This window comes from Rhamphochromis sp. 'chilingali', assembly GCF_963969265.1.
Source record: "Rhamphochromis sp. 'chilingali' genome assembly, chromosome: 7".
Taxonomy (NCBI): Eukaryota; Metazoa; Chordata; class Actinopteri; order Cichliformes; family Cichlidae; genus Rhamphochromis; species Rhamphochromis sp. 'chilingali'.
In genome coordinates, this window is record NC_137934.1 from 13,105,023 (window position 1) to 13,125,806 (window position 20,784).

The 20,784-nt window shown below is 41.0% G+C and overlaps 1 protein-coding gene across 1 annotated transcript in view; it reads left to right on the forward strand.

Annotated features, from left to right (window-relative positions):
* The window catches only part of snd1 (staphylococcal nuclease and tudor domain containing 1), a 190,975-nt gene that overhangs the window by 30,999 nt on the left and 139,192 nt on the right, over positions 1 to 20,784 (forward strand). The window contains exons 12-15 of the mRNA XM_080887338.1: positions 9,528 to 9,628; positions 11,842 to 11,952; positions 13,488 to 13,560; positions 17,516 to 17,657. Coding sequence (XP_080743464.1) covers positions 9,528 to 9,628; positions 11,842 to 11,952; positions 13,488 to 13,560; positions 17,516 to 17,657 — 427 coding nt within the window. The remainder of the gene's footprint in view (positions 1 to 9,527; positions 9,629 to 11,841; positions 11,953 to 13,487; positions 13,561 to 17,515; positions 17,658 to 20,784) is intronic.

Here is a 20,784-nt window from a genome sequence, read left to right on the forward strand (position 1 = left end):
GTCAACACGGCTCTGCTGCGCCCCAGCACAAGCTGCTATTTTGGGGTGTTACCCTACTTTTCAGGTGATCTGCCAGCAACATCGAAGCACGTTCAGACGGGTAGAGTCAGGCGATATTAGTGATGCAGTTATGCAGTTAGAGGTCATCAAGAAAAAAAAAAAGACTTTTATTGTTCCCTGGGCAGCTTTAAATGTTGTTGATTAAAGTCATTAACTTAATATGGCTTAAGAATCTGTGTAGCGCATCTTTTAACTTTTAACTTTTTCAAAATAAAGAACTAATTCATCTGCCCTTTTTTTTCACTCTGTCACATTTAATTTTCACAAACTTAATGAAAAGCAAACATTTGTGAACATGTACAGGGCTTGCCGGGACATCCTCTTAGGTGTGGTTAAGGACTTTTGTGCTGGTCTCCTCTCAACTCCTTTGTATAAAGCTTATACTTTACTCTTTTAGACACACAAGTCCATCTCAATTAATGAATTAAACACCATAAAGATGGCAGTTATTGTCTTGGACACTCTCAGGAACCAGATTATGACTTTTTTAAAAATGCAAATAATTAAATGACATTATTCATACATCAAATTCCACAAACAATTGCATTGAACTTATCAATTTTGGAAGCTTGAGCATATTTCTGAATGAGCTTTACTACAGCTGCGCCTCAGAGGACTTGTATAAAGAGGTGTATAGTAGACTCCAAGCGGAGCTGTATTTACATCAACTTTACACGCGAAGTTTGCATGCCAGCAATTTGCTTGTGGAACTCTAACTTTCTTCTCTGGCGATGATTAGTTTTTTTTTTAGTTTTTTTTTTATTGGACGCATGAGCCACATTCTTCATTTTCACCATGATGAAATGCAAATAAAATGATTCCAAGAATAGCACAAAAAAGTTCTTATGTGTAGACAGAGAAGATTGAAATTGTGTTGCAACATAAATAACATTTCAGAGATTTTCAGTGCTTCAGTCTGTTTGACCATTGCAACGTCATGGTTACCATATCAGGAGACGGAATAGTGATTTGATTATTAAACTCAAGAAGCAAAGACCAGAAGGGTGAGGGATTAGATAAAGCGTGGAAACAAGGATGACCAAAGAATCATTCATCTTCCTAATTGCCGATTTCTTTAGACATTAATGTCACTAACAAATGCAGTTCTTTTCAGGACTTGCATTTTACATTTAACCAAAAATCTGTGACCTGGATGTCCTTCACAGTCCATCCTAATTCCTTCATGATTCAGATTCACAGCCTTCTCGCATCTGCCTTTTTTACTTATGTAATTAAAACACTAGGTTAGTTTTATGTCTTTATGCTAAATGATTGGTCTGTAAGATTGGAATTGTTCTCCATTTTTGCCTTTTAGTGTATAACTCTGCATCTTTCATATGTACGCTACACCTACATTGTTTTCATTGTGCTACAGTGGCAATTTTCCCACCTCCAGTGGCAGTAATGCATGGAGAGAAGGCGGCAGACCCAGAGCTTTTGTCCATTGCCTGAGCCAAATAATGGTTTATGTTTTCCCATAAAGATAAGTTTAAAACTTGTCAGATGCACAGGGGCCATATAATAATAGGGCCATGATGGAAAAGATTGCAGAAATTTACATGGAAATGCAGTTGCGAGCACAGATTGATGGAAACTGTCATTATGCGCAATCACCCTGACAAAATGACTTCCCCAGATAGAAGTTAACTCATAAATTCAATACTGTTTTGCAATTGACTTCCAAAATTTTGGAGCTTAGACCTCAACAAATCCATCCGTTGTGTGCTTTGTGAAGTCTCAGCATGTATTTCCAGTGGTACGAGAATGTACCAAACAATTGTAGCGATTTAATGGGGCCAAACTACAACAGCCTTACAATAAATGGAGCCAACATGTCACCCACACCTTCATACTTGTTCAACTGAGTTAAAAAATAAAATAAAAAATGGCAGTGCAGGCTGATAAACACAAAAACACGCACCCACTCAAAGCCAAAAGCCAATAGAGTTACTTTTGGCATTCCGTGTGAGAGTGAGATTCATATCTCTGTCCCAGCCTCTCATCACAGTCATTTTAATCATACTCATTAATGTTTTTTTTTTTTTTTTTTTTTTTTTAATGACAGAAAATTCAGCCGTAAGCCGGCTTCTGCGACTGAAGTGCGAATAATGATCGCGCTGTTTATTTGTGGTGTTTGTGTTTGGAAAGATGAGCGTGCGGGTAGGGGGAATAAAAAGATGTGACAGTGTTGTGATAAATATGCACGTGTCATGTTGACTATAAAGGCTTGTCTGTAGGGCGTGTCTACCAAACAGTGGCTCATGTGTTTATGGTGCATGGACATGCATATAGATGATGTCACAATACATATACACTTAATTTAGAGCTTATGACGTATATGTAAACATGCATCAGAACCCTCACTCGTGCGCTGTAGCCTTTAACTGTTTAGTCATGCAAGTACAAATGGCATGCAACTCAGAACATGTGACATTACTCATATCAGTCTGCACTGTCTTTATACTAAGTTTGATTTCACGGTGTTTCTTGCTTAGACCCACGGGTGTTTCAAAAGTCAACTCAGCTAAAGCCTTACTGTTTCTCTCTAAGCCTCTGGCAAATCGCTATTTTGTAGTATTTATCGCAGAGGAAAGTACGCATGATTGTGTGTGCGTCAAAAGGAGTTAGTGTCTTAAGTGTGTTGACTATGTATGTTTTCACAGGATTGAATCACTGGCTCTGTTTGCCCAGTGTATTCAAATGAATCCTGGCTGATCCAATCACATGTACACAGCTCTAAATGCAGGTGGAAGCACCGCTTCATGACACGTTGAAAGATTTGATCACTCAAGGTATAGCTGGAAGTGGTGGCCATTAAGGATCTGTTTGTCTGCATGCAAAATCAACCTTGACCACTTAATCAGTGCTATAATATGTGCAGGGCGCAAAGAACTCCCACAGAACATTTAATACCCGAGGCAAATTACCATCTCTCTTGCTACAGTATCATCCAATAGCTTTCGCTACATGGCATTTCTCTTAAGATCTGCCCTCGTGCTTCCCTTCTCTGTTAAGTTGAAGATCATTTCAAAGAGTTAACTTCATAGAAAGTGCAGTTAAGTGACATATTCTTAGTTAGCGTATTGTCTGTCTTGTCTTAATGTTGGTTTATGTTGGTTTATAATGGAGCACTGTAACAAAAAAATAATTTCCCCCAGGGATCAATAAAGTATTCTGATTCTGATCTGATTGCTGTCAAAACAGTTTGACTCAAACTGTATTTTTTTTCTTTTTTAAAAGAACTTTGTACAGTTCTGCTGCTTTAGGCTATGGTTCATTTAATCAAAGACTGACTCTAGAGTGGTGGCTTAATTAGTAAAAATTTAAACAAGAGAACAAAAATGATGACTGACTAGCTTAAAACTGAGAAACACTATAAATTAAGCATAATCTATGTGATGAGAGTAAACACTATCCATATAAATATTGCATGTCTCTTTAAAAGCTACTTGTAATTGTTAACTATCTTCTTCAACACTCAAAATGTACATTTTGCTTGAAATCTGTGGCAGTTTGCAAACATATAGTGCCAGATTAGCTTGTACATTGTGACTAATGCTAGCAGTACTAACACCAGTAGCCTTGTTTCTTAGCAGGTGCAGAATGTGGTTACGCATTGCTGCAGCTGAGTGGTTGAATATCTGCTGACATAGCCTACATAAAAGCTTTTACTTCTATATTAGAGTACTGAAGAGATTCAGAGACCAGGGTAGACAACTGCCATCGTGCCTTAATAAAATATATAATAAATTGGATAAATATGCTAAAATGGATGTATGGAGTATGAATAATTACTTTAACCGACTTATATTTCCGTTGCCTAGACAACTAATCATGCACGTCCCTACTCTGAAGACATCCCTTTATGACTTTGACTGCATGTTTTTCATACTGCTGAATGAATTTAGAACTGTATATATAGCATATGCCACCATATTCCTCACCATTTGATTAGTATTGACGTTAGATTCCCCCAAGTATGTACTTATAGGCTCTTTGAAGTGAGTTAGGTTTAAGTGGAGAGCTCTAGCCCATTTGCCAGCACTACAGCTTCCTCTCTCCTCACTAGTGAATCAATAACAGAGCAACTCTGGAATGTTGCCTTCCTCCTGTTTCTTTATTGTTCCAAAGACACAAGGTTAAACCGTTTGTCACATTGTATCATTTTTAGAAATAGTTACTCAGCCGTACCTGACTTTTGAAGGAACAAGAGTTGTTCTTTACCTGCTGTGTTGAACCCCCCAAAAATGATGATGGGGGAATATTTTTGAGCACAAATCCAACCCACGAGGCTTTAATGTTAATCCATGTTACCCTGGCCTACTTGTGGTGTCAAGTTGGATGCAGGTATGCAAGTGTGCAGATGCATGCTGCGATCCAGCAAGGAGAGGAGTTTAGTCGACCCACTTATTGTCATCCTGTCTCAGAACAATGAGCTCCAAGGAGACAGATTTGGAGCAGACTCCAAGACCACAGTTTCCCTTGAAATTTTGCTCGAGAAAGCCCCACTTTTATCCTGTCTTCCTTTTGCTTTCTGACACAAATGCAGACAAAGATTTGACCTCAATATTGTTGGGGGGTAAATTGGAAGTTCCTGCTTCATGTCTTCCCTGAAAGAAGCAGAGGATGTGATTCCCTCTAACTGCAGATCTGTCAGATAACAGTAGGTGTATTTCAGCATCATCTCGAACAGGTGTTGACCAACGCTAATGGTCCCTTCCAGTCACAAGGTTGAACTATCATATCGACCTCTGCTTCTCCTTTAAGCCCAAGAGCGCAATACATTACGGGAATTGGAAAACAAGCAGATTTCCCTGTGACTAAACCTGCTAGAACGTGACTAAGCATTAACCAGCAGTCTCAGTGTGCTCAGCTCAATACCCTAATGCCAGCGCTCTGGTTTAGGAGAATAAAGCTATATTAAATGCTTTTTTCCCCCCTTCTTTCTGTTAAACCCCTATTCCTCATCTCTATAAGGCGAGCGTGGGGCTTTTGATCTTTTATAAAGCATATCTAATATCCATATTCAAAAGACTGCTTTTTTCCCTTCTTTTTTTTTTTGCCCAAGCAGAGGCTATAACTCTCTGAGGCAAAAATGAATTGGTTCAATACCTTTTGAGCAGCTCCTGCAACTAGACATTTTTGAGTTTCATATTGACACATGCTAATTTCCTTTAATTTTAATCATGTTTACATTAAGACTTTGAAACTAAAACTTGATGATTTTTGTTTTTTAAATGTGACAAATAGTAGAAGGTGTTGGAATTTTTCAGTAACTCCTTCTATCTCATATCCAAGAACTTCTTCTGAGCTATCCCTTTATGGTAGGCTATAAATACACTAAGGCATTTTCTTTTTCTCCTTTCTTGATGTCACTCTACGTCTTTCTGACTGACTGTCTTGGTCTTTCTCATTTATATCGCCACCCCCATTGAAATGGCAGTGCTTGCATGGTGACATAATCCCAAAAAGCTTGATGTGGCTAACTTTATAAGTAGTGCTTCTTGTGCGCCTGGGTCTCAGCCTCAGCAGAAAAAAAGTAGAATGGAAATGTTGCATTAAGCCACTTATCAGGGTTGAGCACATTCGGATAATCCTGCGTGCTCAAAGTGGCTCCTGTTATGCAGCTGATTGTGTAGTACTGTTAGCGACAGAGTTTCCCCCTCTTATTGGTGTGCACATCAGTGTGTGAATGAATTGAGAATGCTGTGTGTGTGTGTGTGTGTGTGTGCGCAATGTGGTATTTGATGCAGTGTGTGTGAGTGAATGTGAAAGTTGGTTTGGGAAAAGCTTGAGGTATGTGTGTTCAAGCAGACGCAAAGCAGGTAGTCAAAGCGTCATCAGGTCCCATGGCTGAAAACCCAGATGGGGCTCCCTCTTCCTCTTCCTTTACTCCCCCCTCGTCCTCTCTGTATTGTGCTGTCCCAGTATTTTCTTTCTTTCTTTTTTTTCAGCACAGCTCACTTCATTAAATGATAGCCAGCTGTGATTATAGCCTGCTAAAACACAGCAGCAACCTAAGCAACTCTCTTGCACACAAACGGTTGTTCACTCACCCACACAGTCTCCCTTCTCTTACAGTACCTTCATACCTCATTTTTTTCCGTATTGCACTAATTTTCTTAATTATCCCTCTTTCTTTCTCCTCCATTTTTTCTCTTCGAAGCTTAAAAATGTCCAGTCTTTTATATACGATAGTCTCTTGTGTGTTGCCAACATCCAGGTGCAGGTGAGGCTGTTCTAACACCTGTGTGTATTCCTGCATGTCGAACAACCCCACACCCACCGCTTTCTTTTTTTTATCACCTTGGTATGCATGCTGCAACAACTGAACTGTGAAATTTCCACTAAAAGCTTTAGCACTGTTAAATGCAGTCTTTGATTACAAATGAATCTTTACAAGTTTTTAAGTGTGTATTTGTTGCCATGTCCATTTTAAATAGTTGCAAAAAGAACAAGCTGTGAGGAGCTGGGTAGATAGACCGTGCAAGCAACGACATGTTTTTTTCTTTTCTTTTTTTAGCTAGAGCAAAAATTAATCACCTACATGCTATTGGGATAAGCTGCCTGTCACTGTGCTCCTGTCTGGAAACCCCATCATGCAGAACCCATACTGGGCTTCTCACAACATGGTACCTTTCCCATATCACAGCTTAGCATAAGTTATCTGTAATAGCCTTTCACTTAAGACCATCGCAAATGGAGCTCATTCTAGGAAGCTCGACAACCCCACAGTCACGAGCCTGTCATTATGTTGCGTTATTGGCAAAGGTTGTTTGCACTGAATGCTAATTCGACTTAGTCTTCATGCATCCGTGCCGGTAACAGTCATGGCATAAGGCATTATTTTTTATTATTTGCACAAAGATCCATTTGGGCAGATGAAATCATTAGATTCAGGTATTTAAGGTTAAGTTCACTGAGCTGGTCAAAACTTACCAATTCATATGCTTATGATAGATAATAGGATGAAATGATAAATCCTATGTCCTTAAAATCAATAAAATGTCTTAAATTCACTTGGATATGAGTCTTGAATATTTTAGTCATGACCCCACAAGATTTTACAGCACACAGTGCTGCTATTTTAGCCATCTCTATACATTTAGCTTACACAATGACTGCATTAATAACTGCTTGCTTGCTTGCTTGCTACTTCAACTTAATCGGTCACAGTGGGTTGTTTTTTTTTTTTTTTTTTTATAAATGTTTATGAAAATGTATAAAGGGAAAAATACAGTAAACGGTAACAGCAAGATGATAAGATAAAGGACATTGCTAACTTAACAGTTGTAGCTTACCCGTTTAAAAAAATATTAGAATTACAGAAATTCTCAGCAGGCCTGGTTTAGGCCCAGTGGGCCACCAGGCTTACAGCACACTGGTGTAAAGCCCATACATGATGATAACAGTAGGAGAAGGCTTTGCTAGCCAGACTGCTCAGTCTAAGATGCAAGTTTAAAGATAAATAGCTCGAGAATAAGAATTTCTCTTGGTGGTTAAAGTCGATGCCTGGAAATCCTTAGAAAACAAACTGCTTTGTATGCCAAAGGTTTTCCAAACTTCTTCACTGTCGACATCTCTCCATTGAAAATTTGGCATTATATTAAAATTAAAGTGGTATTAAAAAGACCTTTCTTATACCCTTAGACACAGAATGAAGCTGTGACATTTGATCATTGTGAATTCCGAATGTTCTTTAAGCCCACTGTGTTGGCCATTATTCAACATCGTAACTCAGAAGCAGAAAGGAAGATTTGATTTTTCGTACTGAACTAGTGACCCGTCTTTAGACTTAGGGGATTGCGGTGTAGTTTTTCTGTGCCGCAAGGTTGAAGATGCAAAATTTTTGCAGCAACATCCATTTTTCCCCTCTCTCTTGTGGCTACAGCCTTACGTTGTTTCAGAATGACCTCATTGGCTAGGCATGTGAACACAGAACTCACATTTGATAAGCCAATTTTTTTTTTTTTTACTGCAGAATACAAATTTGCAAAAAACAAAAAAACAACAACTATTACTCGAAGTCTTTTTGAAATCCTCTTCACGCTAAACCCTTTGCCAGTATACACGCAGAAACGCCAGTATATAGTAAAAAGAAAAACAAGTATTTTGTTCCTTTGGCAGAGTTGACTGAATATTCCCATGTTGCTTGTCGCCTCTGCAGAACAAACGCATTTTGTCTCTCACTTCTCCTACTGTCCTTATCACTCCCCCACTTTCTAATCCATCCACTGCCTCTCCCCCTCTGTTTCACTCTCCTCTGGGGGGTTCTTATAGATGGCTCTGCCTTATCAGAAGATCTGGTAGATGGCCTGTGGAGAATAGGCCTGGAACTCCTCTAATCTAACATTGCTGGTCAGAGTTATAATCTGTCATCACCTTGCTTAATGGGGAACCACTGGAATTTCAGATACAGAGCTTATAGCATCCAGCATTACATTTTGCTTGGATGTTGAAATCTCCCCCAGTCTCCTCTTTCTGTGTTGGATTTCTCCTTTTTACTATTTCCTGTTTCTTCTGATTCCTGCACCCGGGGTCTTGTGTCACATTGCTTTGGCTTTTATTCTTCTTCTCCCATGCCTAACCATGGATATGGGCATGGTCATTAAGAACAATTTCACACAAAACCAGTACAAAATTTTTATTTTCTATTTTTTTTTATTTTATTTTTTTTTTATTTTCTCCTTTCTGAAATTACAGTTGCAGTTACTGTTGAACAGCACGGCACTCTTCTTTTCCCCTGTTCACGTCGCTACATACTCGTTCTGTCCATCTAACGACAGGCCAACGTTGTTCTTTCATGTCCCTGTAATAGGCCTGCCTCCATTGTCTGTTGGACTCATGTCTATGCTTTGGCGCTGTGATGCAAAGTCAAATTCCCACATTCTTTTTTCCTTTTTTTAATATTCCTCCGTCTTATCACACTTGTCTGACAAGGTTGAGACGTAGCTCTTAAACTACCGATGGTGTATACTGGTATGGCTACATCCCTGCTGTTACTGCTGTCTGCCTGTGTCTAGCCCGCAAAGCAGGCTTTCCCTGTCTCCTGCCTGCACATGCACGCAGCTGAGTGACAAAATTGTATCTTCGGGGTGGGTGGATTGGAGTCTATCCCCAGGGAGCTGTGTTGAGAACACACAGTGTGGGGTCATTTGGGTTCTATCACTGTTGTGTGTGTGTGTGTGTGTGTGTGTGTGTGTGTGTGTGTGTGTGTGTGTGTGTTGTCCCAAACACCCACTGTGTGTTAATACTCCTCCTCTGGGGAGATCTGCAGTACTTGCTGATGTGATTCACACTGACTAGGGGTGACCTTGAGAACTGGGACAAATGAAAAGACCCTGATACACATACATAAGCCAGAACACACTTCTCACACTAATTATTACCATAACCGTTGTTGCCATCACTTTGTCTCTCTACTCTTGGTATATTGTTTGACCTCTGCCTTATGTTCCCCCTTTCAGGTCAACGTGACAGTGGACTACATCAGAGCAGCTACTGGTCCAGGAGAAGGCACGCCTGCCTTCCCAGAGCGTACCTGTGCTACAGTCACAATTGGCGGCATGTAAGTCATGCACCACACTGAGTCGCCTGCTTTATATTCTTTTCTACCGTTTTAATCCCCTTTTCCATTAATACCTACTCGGGTCGGCTCGCCACGGTTTTCAGGGTTTTCCATTAGGTGATAGTACCTGGTACCAGGTACCTTCTCCCCTGGGGTTCCAAGCGATCTGAGGCGATCACCAGAGTATGCCACCGATTGGCTAGTCAGTGTCATCACTCGATGAATCATGGCTTCACATGGAAATGGATACACAGAAACAACACTGTGGTCTCAGAGTCTCAGGAAAAGCCACAGTATGAGAGGTATATTGATGTCTCGACGTCCACCTTTTGGATGAGGCGTTCGCGTTGTGTACTAATTATGTCATAGGACACACTCGGCTGCGTTACTATAACAAACCCACACACATTAGGTGGTACTCAATTGCAATGGAAAACGAGTTGAGGCGAGCCGTGCCGTGCCGCATCGAGTCACGCCGAATCAATCCGAGTTGGTACTGATGGAGAATGGCTCGAGATAATCCAGCAATATGAAACAAGAAAGGCTAAGTAAAACATGGAAGTATAGAAAAACTGCAAATCAAAATACTTTAGGTTTGTTCGGTTGTCTTTAGTGTGCAGTAGGAGACCACTGAGCCAACCTTATTGGGAGATCACACAGCACGTAATTTATCAGTGTAAATTATTTCACTAACACATTTCTATTTTGTTAGTACAGCTGCTTCCCTATTAAACCCTTTAAAAGTCAGGTTAATCTGTTGTAAAATGACACAAAATATTCATTTTTAAATCCATATTACTCGTAATCTCACCATCAATCATAAAGTAACCTGAAAGTGTTTCTTTGTCTTTTAAGTTCATATTAAAAAAAAGAAGAAAAAGGTCACCTCAGTGCAAGCAATTATTTTCTATCTACAAACTCTGCTTTGAAGGAATTCGGGTCATCCGTCTGAAACATGTATTTTACACAGTACCAAAGATATGAGGACACATACCTACTACTACAACTGTTCAGAGGTTCAAATTTAATCAGAGAGGCGCTTTAATGCCGCAGTGCTTGAAATGAAACGTCAGAAGCCTGTTCTCACTCAAAAAAAATAAATAATAAAAAAAAAAGTTAAAAGCCACACTTATCTTCTGGTTCCCTCTGTTTATATCACTCAACACATCAAGCACATGCGCACATGGAGACGTAGATGCCTTCTTTTCATCAAACCAGCCGTCCTGTGTTTGGTAGTGCATGTCCGTACAGAGGTCAGGTCAAACCAGAACCAGCAACTCTGCTTCAGATGGAACAGTTGGTGAGGCTCCCCATGAGGCCTGAGGTCAGGGCCTGATTTGGTCAGCAGGGCAGAGGATTTTGACCTTGTATGAGCTATTCTTGTGGTAATGGACTCGAGACTCGGTAGCTTGTTTACGAAGAATTGCGTTTTGCTGGAAACTTAGCGGGTGGCTATTTGTTCGAAATCACTCCACGAGACACTCATGCACAGTACACTTAAGATCTAACAGTCTTGGAGAACTTTTGGAGTCTTGTGCGAGTTAAGATTGTCTAAAGTGCTTCCATCGTTTCACGTCATCCAATATCAATTCGATTATAAGACCATCTGTTGAGGGACCTTTTGTTCCCTTTGTCCATGAAAATGTTTTTCTGTGGCTTTGTTTCTTGTGTCGCTATTGCTTGCAGAAAGTAAAATGGGGATCAAATGCCTAAAACCTTTTCATACATAGTTTAAAGACGATTGCTTTCAGGTTATCGCCCATTTAGCGGCATTATTTCCAACAGAAGAATTTTAAAATATAGAAAAGGAACCGTTTAACTGGCATCAACAAGGGCTGAATGATTGCGTCAGTCTCCATGCCTGCACCATGTTGACAAATACTCTGAAGAGTTTCTTTCTGTCCCTTCATTTCTTTCTCCCATGGTTTAGCTAGAACACTGATGTCCAAGGGCTAGCAACTAAGTGCTACATTAAGCAGCACAATGTCCCCGTCTTTCTGCCTTCAATCCTCTCTTCCCTACATCAGTATCACACGGTAGAAGGGGTTAGTCAAGTGTGCATTGTCAACATTTAAGTGACCTTTGTTTGTAAGCAAACCCCCCCCCCCCCGTTGAGCTAGCTCCCTTTAGAGCTCCTTTGTGAAGCCGAGGGGTTTTGCTTGTTTTTTTGTTTTTAATTAAAGTAATCTTTCTTTCTCTGTTCTGTTCCCCAGCAACATAGCAGAGGCTCTCGTAAGTAAAGGCCTTGCCACAGTCATCAGATACAGACAAGATGATGACCAGCGCTCCTCCCACTATGACGAACTGCTTGCCGCAGAGGCACGGTGAGGAACACACGCTCCTTCACACAAAGCACTCTCCGTCTACCTTTTACTTGAACTTAACGCTGCTGTGCACGTGGCATGAAGGGGGGCTGGGGGGTCTTTGAAATGATTAATTCTCAGAAATACACATTTTTTGCTTCAAACGAAACATGCTTGTGACGCACATGTGTGCACTCTCTCTTTTGACCTTGAGAGATTTTGCTTTTGTGAAATGTAGGAGACTAAAAAAAATGACCTTGAGGCTTTTTTCCTCCTTCAGTTTTCTTTTGAATTTGCTGTTAAATGCTGCACTGCAAAGGTGAAGTAATTCAATTTCTCAGAGTGTATTTTAGCGTCACCACCGTCATAAGTTCCAGCGTGTCACAGCTATTGCTGCTTTTTCCTGCAGAAACATGTCATTACCCTCACATATTGAATCATGCATGCATTTTTGCCCTTTCCTTTTTTATTTTACATGCCAAGGGACATAAACACACGTCTTCCCATGTGCTAGACATTAAATCAGAGGCTCTTTACACAGGGCCTAAGAATAATTATATGGAGATGCTGAGGAGAGATTTAGTACAGGCTTTATTACTCTGCCACAGATTAGGATCTGCTTGCTATAGGTAGAGCAAATGCAGCCACAGCCTCTTGGTTTAACTCTTTCTCCTCTTTCTTTCGTGTGTCACTGCCCAGTTGCCCTGTTTTTCTCCTTTCTCACCTGATTCCCGCTTTCCTTCTTCCTTTGCGCATTTTGTCCTTATTTCTGCACCTTAGCTAGTTTTGTCCTTCTTTGGTCTAGCTCTCCTCTTTTCCCATTTCCTTTTCTCTCTACCCCTTCTCTTTTTCTTCTTCTCTCCCTTTCTCTCTGTCCCTGGTGGGGTTCTATTAGAGTTGATGGGAGGTTTCTTTCTGTGGCCTTGACTTTATTTTTAGTTTCCACTGCACAAGGCTAGTGGCCCAGAGCCTTCAAAGGAACCTCCTCCTGGCTGTTAAATGCACATGTATACATGCTCATATGAATGTACACAGTCAATCCTTAAAGGCAGTGCTTTTGCATCCCAGTGACCCAGTTGTGGCATGTTCGCCCCCACTTCGCAGTTGCAGCCTCAGGCCATCTTCATTTTATTTGTCCCTGGAGCTGTGGTAACCATCACTAAAAACTGCTAGCTGACTCTCTATAAAAGCATCTCTCAATTTCTCCTCATTTTCGCTGGTATAACTGTAATTTTTCTTCCATTATTATTCTTCTGCCATCATTTTGACTTTTCATCTCAAACATATAGATTATCTGGCTGAGAGGAGGAAAAAAATCCTCCCACTAGTGCTTTCAGTTGTGCTGTAATGGCAGTTCAGGGAAAGAAAACTGAATGAATTTATATTCTACTTCTACAAATCCACAGTAGCTCTCCATGTATCTACAGTGATGACAAAGAAAGAGCTTTTGTTTCTCCAGGTCTAATAAACCTCCAGTCTTATGCTTTTTCCATCTAATAAAGCCATTGAGCTATGCTTGAGAGACATGTGTTTATAGCTTAACCCTTTTACTGCAGGGCCATCAAAAATGGGAAAGGGCTGCACAGCAAGAAGGAGGTTCCCATCCACAGAGTGGCTGACATCTCTGGGGTGAGTATGTTTTTGTGTATAAATGGATACAGATTGGCAGATTCTGTGTAAAGCGGAATAAAAATGTATGTACGCTGATTAACATGTAGTCATGCAGACTCATTTGCATACAACCTGAAGATACATCAGGCCAGTGATTCTCAGAAGACGCTCTCTAATCCTTGACTCACCCCTATAAGTGTCCTCTAAAAATATGCAGCATCATTAATAGAATCATCAGCGAGACTTGGTCGTCCTAGCTTGTTTACGTGTGCCCAGGGGCTTGATAGAGGCATCGTTTGGCTAATGAAGCCTGATTGAGAGTGCTTACCAAATGAGCATCAGTGTGAGGAAAAGTATTTCAGTAACAAGTGATGGGTGATTGGTGCACTTTCCCCCCCTGTTTTTCTTTTCTTTTTAAAAATCATGCATTTTTCCTCGCAGTTTTTCAAATTTTTATCATCACGTCTTTCTGTCTTCTGTTCACCCTGTCGTCGCTGTCGCGCTCACTTTAATATAAAAATAGATTTTTTGTATTTTATTCATTAAAGATATGTAGTTTTATTTATGTGGAGTTTATGGCAATCATCCTTTCATTTATGATTGTGTTTGTCCGATTGCTTTTAAGTACAGGATTCAGACTGTGCAAAAATGGCTGTAATTGAAAGGGTTAATTCTTCTTTTTGTTAAACCCTTTTAATTAAAGCTGAAAGCAATCACATTTTGATTGCCTCATTTGAAACCCATTGTGTGTATAGAAGCAAAATTCTTAACACTGTGCTTGTCGACTCCCCGTCTCTTATAGATTTTGACAAGACACTTAACAAGTGGAAACTGAACTTCAGAAACATTAACACCTCATTGTCTCTCTCACTATTGTAGTACTCTTGTTTGCTCCGGAGAGACATTTTGTTAAATTAATTAGTCTGTATTTCTTTTCTTTTTTTTCTTACTCATAGATTCTGTATTTTTATTCTTGGACTCTAGAGTAGCTTTGCATGATTCACAGTTCAAAATCATGCCTATTTATCTTATAATGGGCTGTGATGCAGTTACCCAGTTTATTCTGTATCTGCAGACAACTGTGTTTATATAGATTTGGCCAGACACACTCATTGGACACTTCAAGTTCACTTGCTAATGCCCGGTTGTATCCTTCTTTATCTTCAGAACTACCTTCACTCTTTGGCGCAGATTCAACAAGATGTTAGAAGCGTTCCTCTGAAATTTTGGTTCATTTTCACATGATGGAATATCACAGTTGGTGCAGATTTGTTCGCCACATCCTGGAGGTTCTCTCTTGGTGGCTGTGGAGGTCATTATCATGTTCAAGAAACCAGTTTGAGATGATTTGAGCCTTGTCGCTTGATCCATTATCTTGCTGGGAGCAGCCATCAGGAGATGGGAACACTGTAGTCATAAAAGATAATAAAGGGACCAAAGTGTGCCCAAAATTCTATTCATAGAATAGCAGCCTGAACCACTGATACAGGGTAGGAGGGATCTATGCTTTCATGTTGTTTACACCAAATTCTCCCCTCCTGTTGCCTGAATCGCACAATAGGCAATCAAGACTTACCGAGCCAAGTAACTTTTCACCCCCCCAATCTTCTGTTTAGTGAGCCAGTGCAAATTGTAGCTTCAGTTACCTGTTCATAGCTGTCAGGAGCTGCCAGTGTGGTCGTCTGCTGCTGTAGCCCAACTGCTTGTATTGTCTCTTCAGATATTCTCTTCTGCATACCTTAAATTAACGTTGGCTATTTAAATTACTGCTTTCACATGGAAGCTTTTTAAACCCCAAAGGTAGCTGTGCAGTAAAATCCCAGTAGATCAGAAGTTCTTGAATTACGCACACCAGCCCGTCTCGTGACTTACATCAACTTTCATCCCCATTCAGTCACCTTCTCCTTGTTTACATAGCTAAATGAATTAAGTTGCCGCCATGTGATTGGCTGATTTAGATATTTGTGGCAACGAGCAGTAGTTAAAAAGCTATACCTAACCAAGTGGCCAGTGAGGGTATAAGCTCTGCTCTAATGATGCATTTGAACGAATCATTAAAGCTCTTTAACGCCAACTGGACTTCAGAGTCTGGCTAATAAGTCATTAATATGTGGCTGTGTATAAGTGCTCTCAGATGTTTTGCTCTTCTACGTTGTCATCATTGTAGGCTCATTGTGTCAGCAGCACAAATAAATTACCGGCAGTCCCTGTAAAAATAATTATGACAGGGAATTGTTGTGCTGACTGAGCAGCTCTTATATTTCATCTGGGAAGTTTAATGCAATTCCTGCTTATAAACCTCCACCCAACTTAACTGGCTAAACTGACCACATTTAATATGTGGCAATGACTTGGAAGTGGTTGCACGGGGAGGTGCTCAATAATTAACTATAACAGTAGTAAGAAAATTATTATAGGCCACACAGAGAATTGCACATCACACTCGTTAAATTCTGTCCCATTAAGCCCACAAAGGTCGTAGCCGTCCTTGCATTTTTAGCGCGATTGTGCTCCATCATGTGTTTATGTGTGACATGCACATGAGTGCTGTGCAGAGCCCCTCTATAGCATTTCTGTCACTTTCAAATAAGAGATGCATGATTTGCAGCACCAGCTAGGATTGATGCCAGTGGGCGTGAGCGCACGCGCGTGCATGCACATGCACATGCACAGTTGTTTGGCTAGGCTAATGTAATGAGCATTCTAATAAAAGGACCAAAATAGCAACATTGCAACTCCACACCTCAGCATCCATCCACTTTCTTCACGCTGTTTTTTTTTTTTTTTTTCTTTTTAATTTGGTATACGCCTACATGCAACTGCGGACATACACGGGCACCCTCACACACACAAGCACTCACACACTTCTTACACGCTTCTATACGTCAGCATCCTTTGGTGGTACAGGTTTACTGAAAGGGATTATGTACATTGAGTGGGATGCAGTCACAAATAGAGCAAGGATGGGTTTATAAATGTATTGTGTAGGAGATGTACAGAGGTAGTGGGAGGAGAGTAGATACAGCACTTGACTCACCTCATGCCTTTAAAGGTTGCATAATGAGGTCCTCTCCTTTCCCATGTCTCTTCATTTCTTTCTTTCTTTCTTTTTCGGAACCAAGTTAGACTGCACAGCCCACACACTGCAGGTGCTGTAAATGTGTGTACGAGCAAGCGTGCAGTTCTGACGTCTCCCACCGAGGGGGTTATTTTGGATTGCAGTGGGTGCAGTTCAGGTGGTACATCTTATGACTGAAGCACATACCCTTTACTCGAATACTCAAAAACCCCGGTGACGCGCGTTGCATGGTTTTTCTCGTCCGTCTTTTCTGTTGCTGCTTTATGTCTAGTGTAGCATTCTCTAAAAAAGGAACGGGATTATTGATATTTGTGGTTTTGAACCGCTCTGACCCTCGCATAAACTCGCAATAACAATGGGAGAACACATGTTTTCGCTCTGACTTTACTCGTTTTAGCTCCGTCCTTTCCTCTGAGGCTTCGTGCCTACTCCCATGTCCACACTGCCACACACTGGGCAGTGACTCACTGGTCTGTTGTGCCTACATGCTCATGCCTGGAGTAGACGCATATTAAAAATTTTTTTTTATCGTTTACAAATCTTCCGCCGCCACTACATCACTGAACCGGCTTCAATACACATGATTTGGCTCTGCTTGTAATTTTGGCCCAAGCACACCACTAAGCTAGTGACTCACCCTTGAGAACAGAGACTGAAACGGGAAAAGAGAGTATTTTTTATTTATTTATTTTTTTAATTGGGTGGATCTGATCGACGTGTAAAAATATCTGAATTAAGCACACACATTATGTTGTCTATTAACCTATTTACGCTGTGTCTTGTCTACATAGCTATTTCAAATTTGAAATGTTTTGGTTTTTTTATTCCTTCTCAAAAAGTCCAGCTGTGACTTAAATTGACGATGCCATTTCTCTTTCTTTCTTTGCTGGTCAGGAGACACAGAAAGCCAAGCAGTTCCTGCCCTTCCTGCAGAGGGCTGGCCGGTCAGAGGCTGTGGTAGAATACGTCTTCAGCGGCTCGCGCTTAAAGCTGTACATGCCAAAAGAAACCTGCCTCATCACATTCCTCCTTGCCGGTGGGTATCTTTTACCTTTCTGCCGTGAAGGTCATTTAATTTTGTGTCATCTAATTGAGTCACATCTGGGTCTTGGTGGGTATTAGTTTCTTCTATGATAAAATTCCTCACCATGTCTTTCAGTAACAGAGAAGAATTATTTTCATTTAGATTGCAGCCAGTGCAGATAGTCAGCGTCACATTAGGACACCGGATGATGCAGGGGGCAAAGGTTTAGGCTCTTCCCACTCCTCTCAGCAGCCAACCTTGAGAGGGCACAGAGGTAGCTGGGTGTGTTCCAGCCCCAGCCCACCATCTTTCAGAACACCAGTGTTGGCGTGAAACATGTGCCCCCTTTAGCCTCGCCTCCCCCCTTCTGGTGTTCTGCCAAGTTTGAAATGGACTCCCTCTCTGCTCTCCACTTGGTAGTAATCTTCATTAGAAACTGGCTACTGTTTCAAGATGAAGTGAGGTTTGAACTCCAGGTTTTTAGTGCTACACTTTATAATTTCTTCCGTGCTTCAAGTACAAAACACGCCTTTTTGTCGTCCTCTTTTACCTTAAGTATGTGGCATGGTATGTTGTGAAAACTGCAGTATATGTTCACAGTTAGAAAAAAAGAAGTGGTAAACGAAGAATAAACTAACCTGAAAAGCAGCAACACAGAGAAGAATCGAAAATAAATAAACTGCTGCTGCAGTTGCTTCATTGACTGATTAATCCCAATATATGAAACTAAACTACCGTACTTTCTGGACAATAGAGCGCACCTGTATATAAGCCGCATCCGCTCTATTTTTAAAAAATTAAAAAAAAAAAAAGATATACAAGCCGCACCCAGCTATAAGCCGCAGATATCTATGATGAAAAAATAGATATTTACTGCATGTACAGAACAATCTTGTAGTGCAAATGTACAAGTATGTACCTGAACAGATTCTTTCCGAACAATGCCTTTTAACACGGCAGCAACTTTGCTGATTAAAACGTAACAGAACCAAGAGAAAATAACCGCTATTTATTTACCTCCATTTTTCCTGTATTTGAAACCACATGTCACTTTAATCATCTTCGCTGAAACCCATGAAGTCGTCTTCTTCAGTGTCGGAGTTGAACAGGCTCAGAAGCGCTTCATCACATCTGTCTCCATCAGTCTCGCTCTCCGTGTCACTGTCATCCTCCGGTGAAGTTGGCTCTGAAGGTGCGCCGCTCTCTTCGCGCAGCAGTCCAGCCTTTCGGAACCCATTGGTGATGGTGGATTCTTTCACAGCACTCCACGCTGTTAGGATCCACTGACAGACATCAGAAAAGGATGCTTTTCGCATGCGGCCAGTTTTTGTGAATGACTTTTCACCGCTTGTCATCCAAGTCTCCCACTCAACCCGTAGTGCAGCTTTAAATGCCCGATTTACACTGATGTCAAGTGGCTGCAAAAACTTTGTTGTACCTCCAGGAATCACAGCTGGAATGGAGTTTGTTTTCTTGATCGCTGCTTTCACAGAATCTGTGATGTGGGCCCTCATGCTATCCAAAACAAGCAGTGCTTTTTTCCGGTGAAAAAATCCTCCCGGGCGCTTCCCATAGCACTCCGTTAACCATTCCTTCATTAGACCTTCTATCATCCACCCTTTGGTGTTAACTTTGACCACTATGCCTTTCGGGAGTTGTTCTTTCGGCATAGTTATGCGCTTAAAAATCACCATTGGTGGAAGTTTTTGTCCGGATGCCGTGCATGCCAGAACGCAGGTGAAGTGCGTCCTCTCATGGCCTGTTGTTTTCAACAACACGGATGATGCACCTGTCTTGTTAACGGTCCTGGTCAGAGGCAGATCAAATGTTAAAGGTACTTCATCCATATTGATTATGTCGTCTGGTCCGATGGAGTTTTCTTGTATCTTTTTTTTCAACGAATTTGTGGAAGTTTTCAACTTTTTCCTGATAGTCAGGGGGGAGTTGCTGACAGAGAGTGGTCCGTGCCCTGACGGACAGGTTTTTACGTTTCATAAATCTGAAACACCATGACGGCCCACCTTTGAAATCTTTAATATTCATTTCGCGGGCGATTGTTTTGGCTTTCAGTCGGATCTGTACAGTGGATACACCTCGGCCACCTGCTCTCAGTGTGTTCACCCATTCCTCCAGGACATTTTCAAGTTCAGGCCACCTGCTTTTATGTCCTCTGAAAGCTTTTCTCGACTTTTGGCATTGCATGAGCTCTTCCCGCTGCCGCCTCCAACGTCTCACCATAGACTCATTGACGCTAAGCTTGCGTGCAGCAGCGCGGTTTCCCTCCTGGATAGCAAGATCGATGGCCTTCAACTTAAAACTTGCATCATACGAACTTCTTCGTGTGGTTTCCATGATGAAGGGGCGAGGATTTGAAAATAATTAGTTGGTAATTTGTTGTGCGTGTTCTATCTGCTAAAGAAAAAGTAGTGTATTCTTCTTTGCATTGATTTTTCATCTATCTTGTTTTTTATTCTAATTCTGGTTAGAGTCCCCCTAGTGGTGGAAGAAAAATCCACAGAATAGCCGCACCTTTGTATAAGCCTCATGGCTCAAAACCTAGGGAAAAAGTAGCGGCTTATGGTCCAGAAAGTACGGTATATACAGAAGAGTGACCAAGGGGAGAAAAACAGAGAATTTTGCTGGTTCTTTCTGCTAACATGTAAGGATGTGGCGGATTTCTTTGCAAATATCACAAATCTTTTGGCGTCTCAGATAATAAAAGTAAAAATACATGTGAAAAATATCCCACAGCTATCCCACAAATATCGCTATTGTTTGACATTTTATAGAGAATAAAATTCAGAGATTAATCTCACGTGTCCTACCTTTTGTAGACCTTTATATTATTTTCAGTGAGAACAGCAGATGCAGATGGGATGAAATAGGGACTGCTTGATAGCAGGTCCAGTCATTTATTTCAGTTCCCCGACGGTGTTGACAGTTGGTGCTAGTAATAAAAACACAGAGACTGTATCTCTAGCAGCCACCAATGATTTGTGCATCCTTCCAGATCATGGGTGGTAGCAAGAAGGCTTACCCTTTACACAGATAATGCTCTTTTTGCAATCAAACTGTGTTTCAGTCCATCTTCATTTCAGGCAGACATTTACTCGCTAAACAGTTCCTCTTCATTTCCAGT